The sequence below is a fragment of the Idiotropiscis lumnitzeri genome, chromosome 20 (genome assembly GCF_059441095.1).
Source record: "Idiotropiscis lumnitzeri isolate Australia: NSW breed Sydney's pygmy pipehorse chromosome 20, RoL_Ilum_1.0, whole genome shotgun sequence".
Taxonomy (NCBI): domain Eukaryota; kingdom Metazoa; phylum Chordata; class Actinopteri; order Syngnathiformes; family Syngnathidae; genus Idiotropiscis; species Idiotropiscis lumnitzeri.
The window spans coordinates 3694193-3706956 of record NC_142410.1 but is presented as its reverse complement, the minus strand read 5'-3'; the positions used below and the strand labels follow the sequence as shown (position 1 = coordinate 3706956).

At 38.7% G+C, this 12764-nt stretch overlaps 1 protein-coding gene across 4 annotated transcripts in view; it reads left to right on the top strand.

Annotated features, from left to right (window-relative positions):
* Nucleotides 1–12764, top strand: part of shisa6b (shisa family member 6b) — a 67827-nt gene that overhangs the window by 39454 nt on the left and 15609 nt on the right. For 2 of the 4 annotated variants that reach the window (XM_088284029.1, XM_088284027.1), the window contains exon 5: nucleotides 7757–7795. The exons of the other annotated variants lie outside the window; for them this stretch is intronic. In XM_088284029.1, coding sequence (XP_088140155.1) covers nucleotides 7757–7795 — 39 coding nt within the window. The remainder of the gene's footprint in view (nucleotides 1–7756; nucleotides 7796–12764) is intronic. 4 annotated transcript variants of the gene reach the window in all.

The window sequence follows — 12764 nt, the reverse complement described above, 5'->3', positions numbered from 1 at the left end:
AATTAAAGGAATTAAAGGTAAATCACATGAACAAGTGTAATGTACAGCACGATTTGGTCGTTGGCCGCAAGCTGGTGCGCAGGTGGAAGTTTTTTTAATCTTTTTCTTAGTTTTATTGTAACCCTCTGAAAGTAAATTTTTAATGTCTGGATGATAATTACTCGTTAGGAAAATCAGACCGCTTTTTTTCCCTGCACATCAGCACCAGTGATTTTATACACCCTGCAAGTGTCCCAGGTCACAGAGGCCGAGTGCTGGATTCATTCATTCCTTATAATAAGAAAAATGGAGGAAATAAAAATAATAAATCCCAGGAGAGTGTTTTTTTTACGTTTTTTTATTTACTCTTGTTCGTTGAAATCAATATGTTGCCTAGCAGGGTCAGGGTGGCCATCGGGATATTCTGGAAATGTGCATTTTCCCCGAACGGCCGATGTATTTCCGTGCTGGTCCTGACCGTCACACGCCGCCCCCCGCACACGCCGTCAACAATTACATTTGGCGCATGATGATTTGTCAACGACAATTTTTCAGCGCACGGTAGAATGTTATTTACGTTTTATATACATGTACACATATACACGATACGTTATTTGGCAATGATTGCTGGTGCTTTTCTCTTAACTTGACAACATTGACCAATCTTGTGTTAATGATTTTCTGACTAGCACGATCTTGCCTTGCCTAATGGCTTTTAATTATTTTATTTTTTTTTAGATTTTTCATTCGGTCTCAGCCTGCTTTCATGATTCAGAGAATCTCACCAAATGTAGTTTGCCCATGACAGCAAAATTGGTCCCTCTATATTGTGTTTACTTTTGTTTGTTTTTGCATATGTTTTTTTAGCTGAATAAAAAAAAAAAATGCGTACAAGTTACTTTTGTCACACTCTCCGAGGGAGAAACCGGGTCACAACTCATTTCCAAATATAGTCAATGCAGTCTGTTTGAAGCAGGAATCCGTCATTTTCAGACTGTGAAAATCCGTCAGTACTGACTCGGTTGGTAACGATTCCAGTGACGGGTGAAAAAATCACTTGCGTCAATGCTTAGTCCATAATTTCTTTTTTTTTAAGTTTCGTTGCTATTCGTCATTTGACGGACCTCCCCATCATTATTGACGAAATGCTCACCTCTCATGATAAACTGTTTTAGATTGAGGGGTAAAATTATATATTTTCATTTAAACATTGAGAACAAAAGTGAGCCGGTGTGAGCCACAAAACTCCAGGGCTGAAATTTACCGTGGTTGCCAACGCTTATTTAGTTTCAAATTTTTTTGTAAACTCCCCTTTACTGTGCAGTGTAATTTGATTTTAGTTCTTCCTCATCCTCCTTTTTCCTCTGTCCTACAGCACAATTCTCTATAACAAGCTTGTGCACAGGAGATGAGATATGATTCTTGGAATTAAAACAGCATTTGCCCCTTTGATCATGTGGTACTATAGAGCGCCGAAATAGGACTCGCCCTTCTTTATCAAATCTTCGCACTCGGTCTTATAATCTTCGTCCGGCGCGTTGCTCTAACTGTGCTTGGAGGATCGCTCTTTGCGATGAAGAGTTAATGAAGAAAGCGTTTCTTCTTGCAAGACGGAAAAAAAAAAGGCAACTTGGGCTTTGTTAATTGCGTCACAACTGGCTTTCATGCCCAACAATGCCAACTGCGGAACCAGATCAGCATAAATATATAACACAGATTCATATGCCGCTTTACCAATGTTCAATTTTCATTACACTACTTCTATTTTCACATATTTTACTGGAAAAATACCCTCATTGACTCACTCCCTCACGCACGCTCATGAGTGTCCTCGCCCTCATAAACTGCAAGTGAGAAGCACCATTGTCAAAAAGCCATGTTATCATCTAATATAGAGGCCGACGTGGGATGGTGCTGCTGGCAGCGTGGTTATGTAAGCCGCTTTCTCAGGGACTGATAGCAATCCAATACACCCAGCAGGGGAGCAATGGTGTGTGTGTGTGTGTGTGTGTGTGTGTGTCAGTGTTGGGGATGTGAAACAAATCACACATTTGAGTATTACACCCAGTATTTTACCTCAGGTACAGAACGATTCACTCCATCGTGCCAATTGATTTGTTAATATGCTAATGTCACTGTGATTAGTGAAGCATTCAACGCCAACGAATCTGCGCTCAGTGAGGTGTTGATTAAAAGAAATCAAAAAGCTGAGGTGAGATAGGAATTGTTTTCGAGGGAATCAGAACTTTGCGCCACAAAATTAACACACTACTCACGGACTGCATGACGCCGATTGTTGCAAGAGTGTGTTGCCTCTTTGTTAGGTTTGAATTTGGAATTTATCTTTCCCTCTAAAAAATGTGAAGATTTAATGAGTCAGAAGATACTATTTAACGTGAATATATGGCTAAATTACTCTGGCGCTGTGAAGAATTTCCAGCGATTTTGGACATGGGCAGCTCTAGGATTTTTTTTTTCTCTCCCAGAGCTAAGGGAGGGCAGAGAAAATAATTCTGGTTGAGAAAATCAAATCAAAAGCTGGAGGGCCAACACAAACTACACGAAAAAGTGGGATGCACCGTACTTCCACATCTGCCACTTGGGCTTCAACGAGTGCCCGTGTGTAAAATATCCCACACAGTAATTGCGGAGCATGACCATCGTTTAAGATTGTGCAGCCTCTTGTCAATCTTTGACAAAAAAAAAAATCAAATAAAAAAAAAAAAAACAATCCGATGATAAAAAGCCACCAATCAATTCAACACATGTGCTATTTGAACAAATGCGACATTGCTCCAGAATTTAGAACCTGGCATAAATATTTTAAGTTACGCAGTCTATCAATATAGGTTGAGATAACTCTTTGTGAGGCTCTTTTTTTTTAATCACACTTCTACTTCCGTCTGTTGAAACTCGCACACATAATGTAAACCCAAGATACATCACTGCTCGGTGAATTTCCTGCTTCAGCAAACAAAGCACAATTATATGATGTATGGATTGTACATAGAAGAGATTAGCAAGCAAATTCAATATGTAATAGGGCTGTCAAGTGATTCCATTTTTTAATTAATTAAAAAAAAATCCATGATTAATTGCAATTAATCACATTTTTCAACTACTATTTTTTTGTGATGCATGGAACAGATATTTCTTTGAATGGTATCTTGGAATTGATGCAAAATCACAAAATGTCTTTGATTCTTGACTATGATCTAAACTGAGACATCTTTACCGACATTTTTCTTCGAAACATTTCTCAAAACTGCCCATAAGCACCACATTCCAACGGGTGTCGGTTTGCAAAGCCCAACGGTAACTTGAGCACAGTGTTTTGTTGTGAGATATGCTAAAAATACAGCTCATATGGCACAATATTTGCAAAGTATGCAAATAATTTTGGAAGTAAATCAAACAGAGTTAAAAAAAATACAATTAATCTTAGAGTTAACGCTTTCATTTTGACAGCCCGAATGTGTAGGCAAAGATTTGTGAATATAGACGGAAAAGTGCAGCACATTAGCATTGAAAAAAAGAACATCTTGGCTAACATTTTCCATTTTGATAGCAACCTTAGTGACAAGAAGGCCCGCATTGAGGGGAGGGAGGATTCGCTCCTTTACCACTCTTACACTTGTCTGTCCCTTGCTGTTGTGCGGCAAGGGGTGTCTCTGCTCAGGCAACAAGCCCACTATGCGAAGGTGGCTGTAACATCAAAGTGCTGTTCCAATTAAGGAGCACTACCAGTGTTGTTTACAGTGGAGCCTCCAACAAAATGTGTGCCATTTGTAACCCAGCCTCAGAAGTGTGAATTTTATGAATTTCATCCCTCCGCAGTCACCTTTGGATTTATCTCTACTCTCTGGAAAATTACATCTCAAAATAAACGACTGCTTTATGTGGCAGTCCCGTAGAAACGCGAGGATTGTTTTGTTTCTGCAGTATGAAGGTAAAATGTGAAATCTTCCTGCAGCATGCCTCAATAACAAGGAACTATTTGGTGAAACAACACATTGAAAATTGATTTTATAATGCGGAGATAAGAGAACTTGATTAATGGTTCTTTTAAGGCCTACTGTAAATATAAGGGATGAGTCGGTTGCATGAGATCTAATTTTGCAAAGCGAAAGAACCAGTAGTCTATTTTTGGGTTTGAATTGTTTTCATTTTATGTTAAAGCCTCGTGCGGTTGGTCAAGATGTGTGTTCACACAAAGCAGAAGGGGTAAGGGCGAGGTTGCAGACATGCAGCACTTTGAGCATACAAAATGGAGCAAGGGAGAGAAAAGAGAGCACTGCATGCAGCTAAGGTGAAAAAAAGAAACGTGACAAAAATGAAATGAATTTGATCATTTGAGGTAGACTGCTTCGTTGAAAAAGTTAAAAAGGTTGTTTTGCGGTATTTTGGGCGTGAACACAGCTGACTTTTTTTTTTTGCTACCAATCAAAGCGGCTCCCCTTAATTCTCTTTAAATGCTGAATGTGAGAAATGCACTGATAGTCCTTGTCAAGACAGAAGTCTGATTTTCTAGAGACTCATTTGCAGGAGGAGGCGTGCAAAGTTTGTTCATAAGGAACTGAAAGTAGACCTCCACTGGTGGATGATATAAAGTTGGCTATCTGGGAATCACAGAAAATGGGCTCTTAGAAACTGCCTTGCACCAGGACCAAATGTGTCCTTGCAATGCTGTCTATGAATATAGTCCCCTAAAAATGCAGATTTGCAAAATGACAATTTCACATCGTCAGGTTTCACAAAAAAACTGCATTAGCCATATGCATACTGTTCGAGTGATAAGAAAATGAAGCTTCATGAAGCACCTGTGATATTTTTATTCATCTAGAGAAGGCTCTTGGTTTAAAAATGAAGGCTAATGCAATTGAAATTGATTACATTTGCACCGCATCTTTAAACAAGATTGCCATCTTGAGGAGTCAAAAATCATCATATGCTTCATGAAGCTTCATTTGCCCATCACCACTGTTCACCCTTTCCATCAGTTTGTTCGAGAAAAAAAAAGACAAGAAAAGGAAATGCAACTTTTGCTTCTCCTGCAATCATTCAATATTTTTATTGGCCCTTTATATTTGTATTTTATTTATATATTTATTTTTTGTAGTACAATAACTGAATGAATAAAGAAATATAAATAATGCGTAGCTCTTTTTTTAAGACCGACTAGCCAAAAAAATTTTTTAAAAAATCACATCCCGAGTAAATACTGGAATATGATAAAATAACATGTCAAAGACAAAATGGATCAGGAAGCCATGTAGTCTGCTTCAACTTGGCATATTTTACTTGGCACATCATATCCTATCCTGCAGGAATTCCTTGTCCCTTTTGTTCCCTTTCATAAAGCCACAAGCAGTGAAGACAGAACAAGCAAAGAACGCAGCAATGGCTGGGTGTCTTCTGGGGAAACATTTGACAACTATCAACACTCCATCCATGTCATCCTCACTGTCTTGCATTATTCATATCATTCAAATGATCATATCAAGGCATTGATTGATTATTGGCTGAAATAATATTAAGTGTGGTTTATTCGAGGATTGGACTATTTATTCCGGACTGGAACTGTGTCATTATGCGCTTTTATGCACTTTGTATATATAAAATGATATAACCACATGAAGATGGAGCAAATATGTGTTGATCATTCAAGTGGCCGACATCTTTTGAGAGGGCTTGAATTCTTGTGAAGCTTGGATGCAAAATTGGACTTTTTAAACGAACGCATTTGCATGTTGTCGGGCGCTCTCAGTCAAGTTTAGTGGCACTCTGTTGTGTTTGAATGCAATTGATTCCCGGAAGCCAGTCCATGCCCGTATTTGTTTGCCTTTTGAAGCTGGAGTATCTTCCCTATTGGTGACAACAGAAAGTCAAATCAAACCAAAATGAATAATAAACTCGCATTATGTGATAGAAGAGATGCATTTGAATTTCAAACTGCACAACCCAAGGTGTGGTTTATTCCAGAGGTTCCAGCGTATTTCATAAGTATAGATATTAGTATAGTTATAAATATGTAACTTGATGTACACACGTGGAAAAAAATGATTAGTACCGTTTTGCTACAGAAAGAAAAACTCACTAGTCGCAGAATTAACTTGAATCTGAAAAAAAGGTCATAAGTAATAATGGAATGAAAATTGATTAAAAAAATAAATAAAAATAATCAGACATGCTTTTAAATTGTTGTTCCATAAATATCTCAGTCACAATTTACAATAGGTAGAAACTATCAAGCCTTAGCTAAGCATTTGTAAATACTGACATCATTTATAAAGCATTTTTCTGACACGGGTAATCATTTGCATACAGTTTGAAAATACCTTATTAATATGAGATCATTCAAAGTGTTCTCATTTGTCATTTCGATAAATGGTATCGGCAGAACAAAGGTAATGCTGAGATTCACGTCACATTAAAAACTGCAAAATCATTCAGTGTGCAACTACTAAACTGTAGTTGGATATCAGAAAAAAAAAGTATTAGGTGGTGCCTTCCGAAATAAATGATAGGTAACAGTTTAAATAATCATGAAACAGGCTTGGACAAAAATAATCGTACCCCTAAAAAAGATTTAAATTAATTTGACCACGTTCACTCAAGGTATGCCGGCTAATTAACATCACAGGTGTCTTCAAACTTGTAATCAGCCAGTAGGCCTCTTAAGAGGCTGACAAGGTGTCGCCGTTGACGTTTGGTGATATGGTGGCCACCACACTGAACATAAACCAAGAAGATTATAGATTACGGTTTATAAACAGAAGTTTGATGTCAAATAGTGTTAATCACTTGATTATTCATTTTCTTTTAATGTACAATATTACAGTTCAGTGGTTATAATTAAAATGAGATGTAACCAAGGTGAGGTGTATTTCATAATTGGAGGAAGAGAAACGGTGACGTTACGCTACACTACTGTCTCCAGTTTTGCATTGAAATGCTGACATGTGCCCTTTGCATGTTTGCCTCACAAGGGATTCCATAAACCTCTCGCTCTTATCAGTACGCTCGCGTGAAAAATTCATGTTAATCAGCCTATTCGCGGCACCGCTTTGATTTCTCAACAGGCGTATCTCTTCTTATCCTCAATAAAACGGTTTATTTAGTCAATGGGTTTAAGGTCAACACTGCCGTGCGTATTGTTCGGACGCGGAGTTGGCGAACGCCTCCCTTCTGCGTGGGAGGTAGGCGCGATGAAAAACGTGATGGCTACGCGGTAAGGATGGATCAAAGTAACGCATGGCTGGAGCCCTGATGTGTCAGTAAGCACAGACGTCAGCCACTTTAACACCTATTTGTCACCTATCTGTGTGTGGACTTGGTGGGTTGGATGGGGGTGGGGCTATAAAATGATCGAGCGAGCTAAAGTGTGTGTGCTTTTCATTTCGTGGATAATGATGGCCATGTCGTAAAGTCAAGTGGCATCAATGATAGCGTCAAAATTAAATGTTACATAATCATCGACAAACTGGTGATGGACAAATGAAGCTTCACGAAGCACTTTTATATCTGACTATATGTACTTGATATCTAAGTAGGGTTTTCATTAATTCTGAATTACTGAAATCTTCGTATGGGATGTTTGGAATATATACTTTTTTTTCACTGTTAATTTTTTTTCCCCAAACAGTTTTGCAATTTTGTTATTTAACCCGCATTACTATTAAATCTCATTGCTGTTAAATGTTGGTTGTGATTGTATTTTTTTATTATGATACAAACAGAATAATCTAATAGATAACCACTTGGTTCTGTTTTCTAGGAGAAAAACATTGGCCCGTCCGCTCCCAGAGTCACCATGGTAGGGATGGCTGTTCTTTGTTAAGCGGTCAAAGTTGCCTCTAATCACTTAGTGAATGCATTGTTCCTGAATCTCATCTAAAAGTGTTTAAGACTAAAAATCAACGAGCTGAATTTTGAATCAAATATTTTCAAAGTGTTTGGAGGCATCTTAAACCTGCAGTGTAAATTGTAGTGTATTGCCGCTAACCTCTGTATTTCCTATAGCTCTCGTGTTTGTGTAATGAAGATGAACGTGTGTAGCTTTGTCCCTGTGCTCTTGTTCCTCGGGGTGTAACCGTACATACACTACTATTAAAAACGATTCAATGGCCATCCTCATCAGCATAGGTTAAAAACTGAGCCTTTAAATCTTCTTACAGCTCAATGCTAGCTTATTACATGCCATCAGCAGTCCAACCCACGGCACTTTTTCACTCCAGGTTGATTGTCACGTATTATTCCTCACCTCAAACAAAACTTTTTCACCTTATTTGCACATTCAAAGTATAAAAAACTCACCTTGATTCATATTACATACTAACAAAACAATCTAACTTAAATATGCATAGTGTTAATGGAGTCTTACTTGTGAATTGCAGTATATGTAATATATTGAAAATGCATGCACAACAATAAAGTGTTGAACTGAGACCTTGTGTAGGATGCCCAGTTCTTTTATTCTGGTGGCACATTTTTTTTAGCCAAATTCTGGTCCGAGTTGTACAAGATGTGATTGCTGTTGTTAATAACACAGTTATTACACATTAAGTTTAAAGAACTGCAAACGCTCACTAGAAAACATTTCCGCACCCATCTTGTGTTTAAAAATCATTCCAAAGAAAGTGGACCGTAAATGTTTGGACTCACTATATAAAGGCGGGGGCTAAATTGTATTTCCTGCCGTTACTTTGCAAGTGATTGCAAATGTGTGCATACTAATGTTGTTCTTAAACACATAGTATTTACTGTTACACCCCAATAAGGTTGTGTTTCAACTACTAGTATGGGCTAGTGTTATGGGGGAAAAAAACAATACAATGTGATGAATATCACTACAATATATAATGCCTTTGTGTGAGAAATATTTGGCCCTCAAGAATCCCACCAGAACGCAGATATATGAAATGCTAATAATGTATTGTACCTCTTGATGTTTGTTCCAGCTGACCTACATTGTATTTTTTTTTCATCATGTTGTGCCTTAAAACCCAACTGGTCCCCCTTTCAGTCCTCTGTACTCTTACATACGAGTTGTATTGTTATTTTATTTTTTTTCGATCTGCTTAATTGGAGTATTTTTCTGTGTAGTCGAAATGAATGTCCTAACCGCAATGGTGCGCGTGCTCAACTGCGCGTCTCAGTGGAGAGGAGGTCTGGTCTATAAAGGCATGGATAAAGGCAGTTTTGATGATGTTACTTCTTTTATTTTAAGAAGACATCAGATAAATCTGTGCTTATCCTTGCTCACGATATACGGACCTTCCTCTACCTCTTTCTTCGCCTCCACACAAAGGAAGTCTGCCACTCAACAGTCTGCAAATGGAGTCTGTTGGTATGTCAATCAACTGTTGGAAGAATGTTTCTCAATATATATATATATATATATATATATATATATACAGGTCTATCTAAGAACATGAATCCTACAATGGGACATCAGATGACAATATCACGGTGTCACACTTTGATTTCCAGAAGAGATTACTGTGCAAAAAAAAAATAATTGTGTCATTCAGCGTTGAGGTGACAGAACCCAGTGAAAGCGCGCCGGCTCTCTAGGAACATCACAAAGCTCAGCTTCGATAAAATGGATCGCTTATTGCTTTGTAACACACGGGGTCACACTAGACCACATGGGTTCACCGCGAATCACATTTCAAAATGAACTGATATGAGGTTCAACCTCGTGCCCTTCCCCACCCCCTGCTGAGACGATCTGAGAGCATTTGTCAAGATGGAGAGGCATGGCGAAGTCAAGTAACCACTTGGCCTGTGGTGTCTTGGGGGTGATTGTGACTTATGAGGTGAAGGGCAATACTTACTGGAAATGGGCAAAGAAACAGGCCAAAGTGGGATTGTATTGCACTTGGAAGACAGTGAGAGCGCCGCAATCTGTAGCTCATTTGACGCTCATTACAGAACGCACTTATAAATGCACAATGATATCCGAGTAGAATCGCTGTTGGGCTCATTTACAATTTCTGTTCATTGCTGTTTGTTTTTTTCATTAGTAGATATGAGATTGAGATAAACCTAGAAGCAGAACCATCTGGAAATACTTTATATCCTCAAATGATCAATGTGCTTTGCTCGGAATATCAATCAGGAGGCTCAGGATGCTCCTACCCGGGGGCCCGAAAGCTTTGTCCCCCTCCAAACTGAGGCTATTATGCTAGTTAGCATTCTGCGGTAAAATGTTGAACAGACTTTGTCAGTTGTTAAATGTCAAGCCCTTGGTGGTTTCCCTTTCCTTTGCTGCGAGACGAGGCAAGTGTCACCGGGCTGTCAACAGAACCAGTGGGACACGGACAACCACGTTCATACTTAACACACTTTAAACACACACACGCGCATGCATACACACTGTAAAAGGGATGTTAAACCTCCATCTTCTCGGGGCTGTTGAGAAAGCGAACAGATCCACTTTTTATTGTATTCTTTCAGCAGATTCTCCCCCCTACAACCCTCTCCCTCAATTTCTTCATTTTTGTTACGACTGAGAGTAAGCCTGAGGAATTTTCAGTGCGTTTTGTCACTCTTCTTATCATCATTGTTTTGACAATTGTATATGGCCCACATTTGAAAAGTGGAAGAACTTCATGCATATTCAAATCTTTAAATCTGGTGCACGAGACTTACTCTGCCACAATACTAAATATTTAAATGACACCTTTAGGTGTGAGTAAGAAATATTTCGAACAATACATATGGGGATTTACAAGGGAAGGCCTCCATTGAGCTAAGGCTTTGCCAGTAATCAATGTGTCAGCGTGGGGAAACCCCTTTTCAGCTTTGAGCCAAGCCTCCCAATTTGTAAAATTTATCGACATTAACAATGGACTGTGGCATTTAAAACTAGGTGTGCAAGAATCTTTAACCACCTTTTCAACTCTATGCAGTCTGCACGTCCACAAATGCAGGCTGTCTCAGAGTCTGTACACAATCCCCCGGTAAAAATCTTGTTCCATCACAATGACGGACCCCACCTTTGACAGAACACCTTTATACTTTGTGCAAACTATTGCATTTCAAAAATATCTTGAAACAACTTCAACTGCAAAAAAAAAAAATAATAATAAAAATACACCTGACAGGCCAAAACTGAATAGAATATATTAAAACTGGCAGGCGGGGAAGATGAAAAAGTTGGACAAAGGTCACAAATCAAATAACTTAAAAAAATAGATAAAAGTACTGAATATGAGGTCGAAAAAGTTACGGGGAGGCCATATACATATTTATATATATATATATATATATATATATATATATATATATATATATATATATATATATATGTATATATATATATATTGCCTCACACTCCCACCTGAGTTGTGAATGTGTGAATTTTGTCGATCTAGCTTGTTTTGATCCAACCTCCAAAATATGTAAATTCATACAATCTATGCGTATTGATATCATAACCATTAATGATTATAATGTGTATGCAAAGGGTGTAGCATCTAGCTGCTATTACGTCTACTATGCAAATGTGACTCCTTTATTTTATTTTTATTTTATTATGACTTCAGGACTTCATTGGCGATGTCTCAAAAAGAAAAACACAGTACACCCACACATTAGAATCGGGCAACACAAAGCCTTCCGGATATCAAGGCAATCTGTTTGTTCGAATGCAAATTTCCAGATCAATGTTCGTCTGGTTTCCACAATACCTCCGAGCGTGTCTTTGCAATCAACTCTGCAAATGCTTAGTTAACCTTGGCACAAGGCTCAAGGTGTTTCGTTGTCGGTTCAACGTGCCCCCGCTCGCCACCCAAGGGCTGTATACGGATGCGATGTGGAACAAAATAGCACATAAAATGTCAGACTACTGAGTCACTTGTGTGCCATCTGGATCCTATTATACAAACTCGTTTGCAAGAGAAGCGGTTCTCCGGAAAAGAAAATGGCATGAGTAATCATTGGGCAATGCTACCCAGCGGAACATCGCCGCCCCAACGTGACAGGTTTACACTTAATTCGGCCTCTGCGTTTGACTGACACCGCCTGAAATCTCACAGCTGCGACCTAAGCAAAGTGATAGAAAACATCCATTTAGCAATTTAGATGGGGACCCTGTTTAACCCAACAATCTGGAAAGCACGTCAATCAGCATGAATCGGCTATATGATTAAATCACAGCAGTTTGAGCTAATGATGACGGCAATAAGTAACAGATACCGAGGGACTGCAGCCTTCTTCTCCAGGATATATTAGACGGTCCGCAAAGCGGTGGTGATGTGAAAGAAAATTCCCGGAAAAAATTAAAAAATATAAAAAATACCACAAAGGAAATTATTGGCCTGGCACCCGGGCGGCAGTGCCCCTAACCTCCTCTTTCCAGCTCCGCCAGTGTGGATGCCTGTAACGTGTTTTTCTTGGGAATCAAAAATATTGTATAACTGGTTCATGATCTGTAACTTGTTCTAGCTGTGCTTTGTGAGGACATTTTAGGCCTTTTTTCTTTTTTTTAAACATCTAAATTAGTTCTGGTGTTGTCCATTTTCATCCAAAAGTTTGTGTTCACGTTAAAACCGATTCAGAAGTCAGATTGAAGATGGTAGAATGAATTTGAATCAAAGCAGGCTGGTCTTAAAGAAATATTGCAGCTTCTATTACAGACCAATCTAATCCAAAATCAGCTTTTGTGTCAACATGAAACAATGCCAGCGACACAAACAGCGAGTGGACTTGCTCCAAGTGATATTCTTTACTCCGTCTGGAATAAAAACTCATCCAGGTCGAATAAAAGTCCAGCTCTG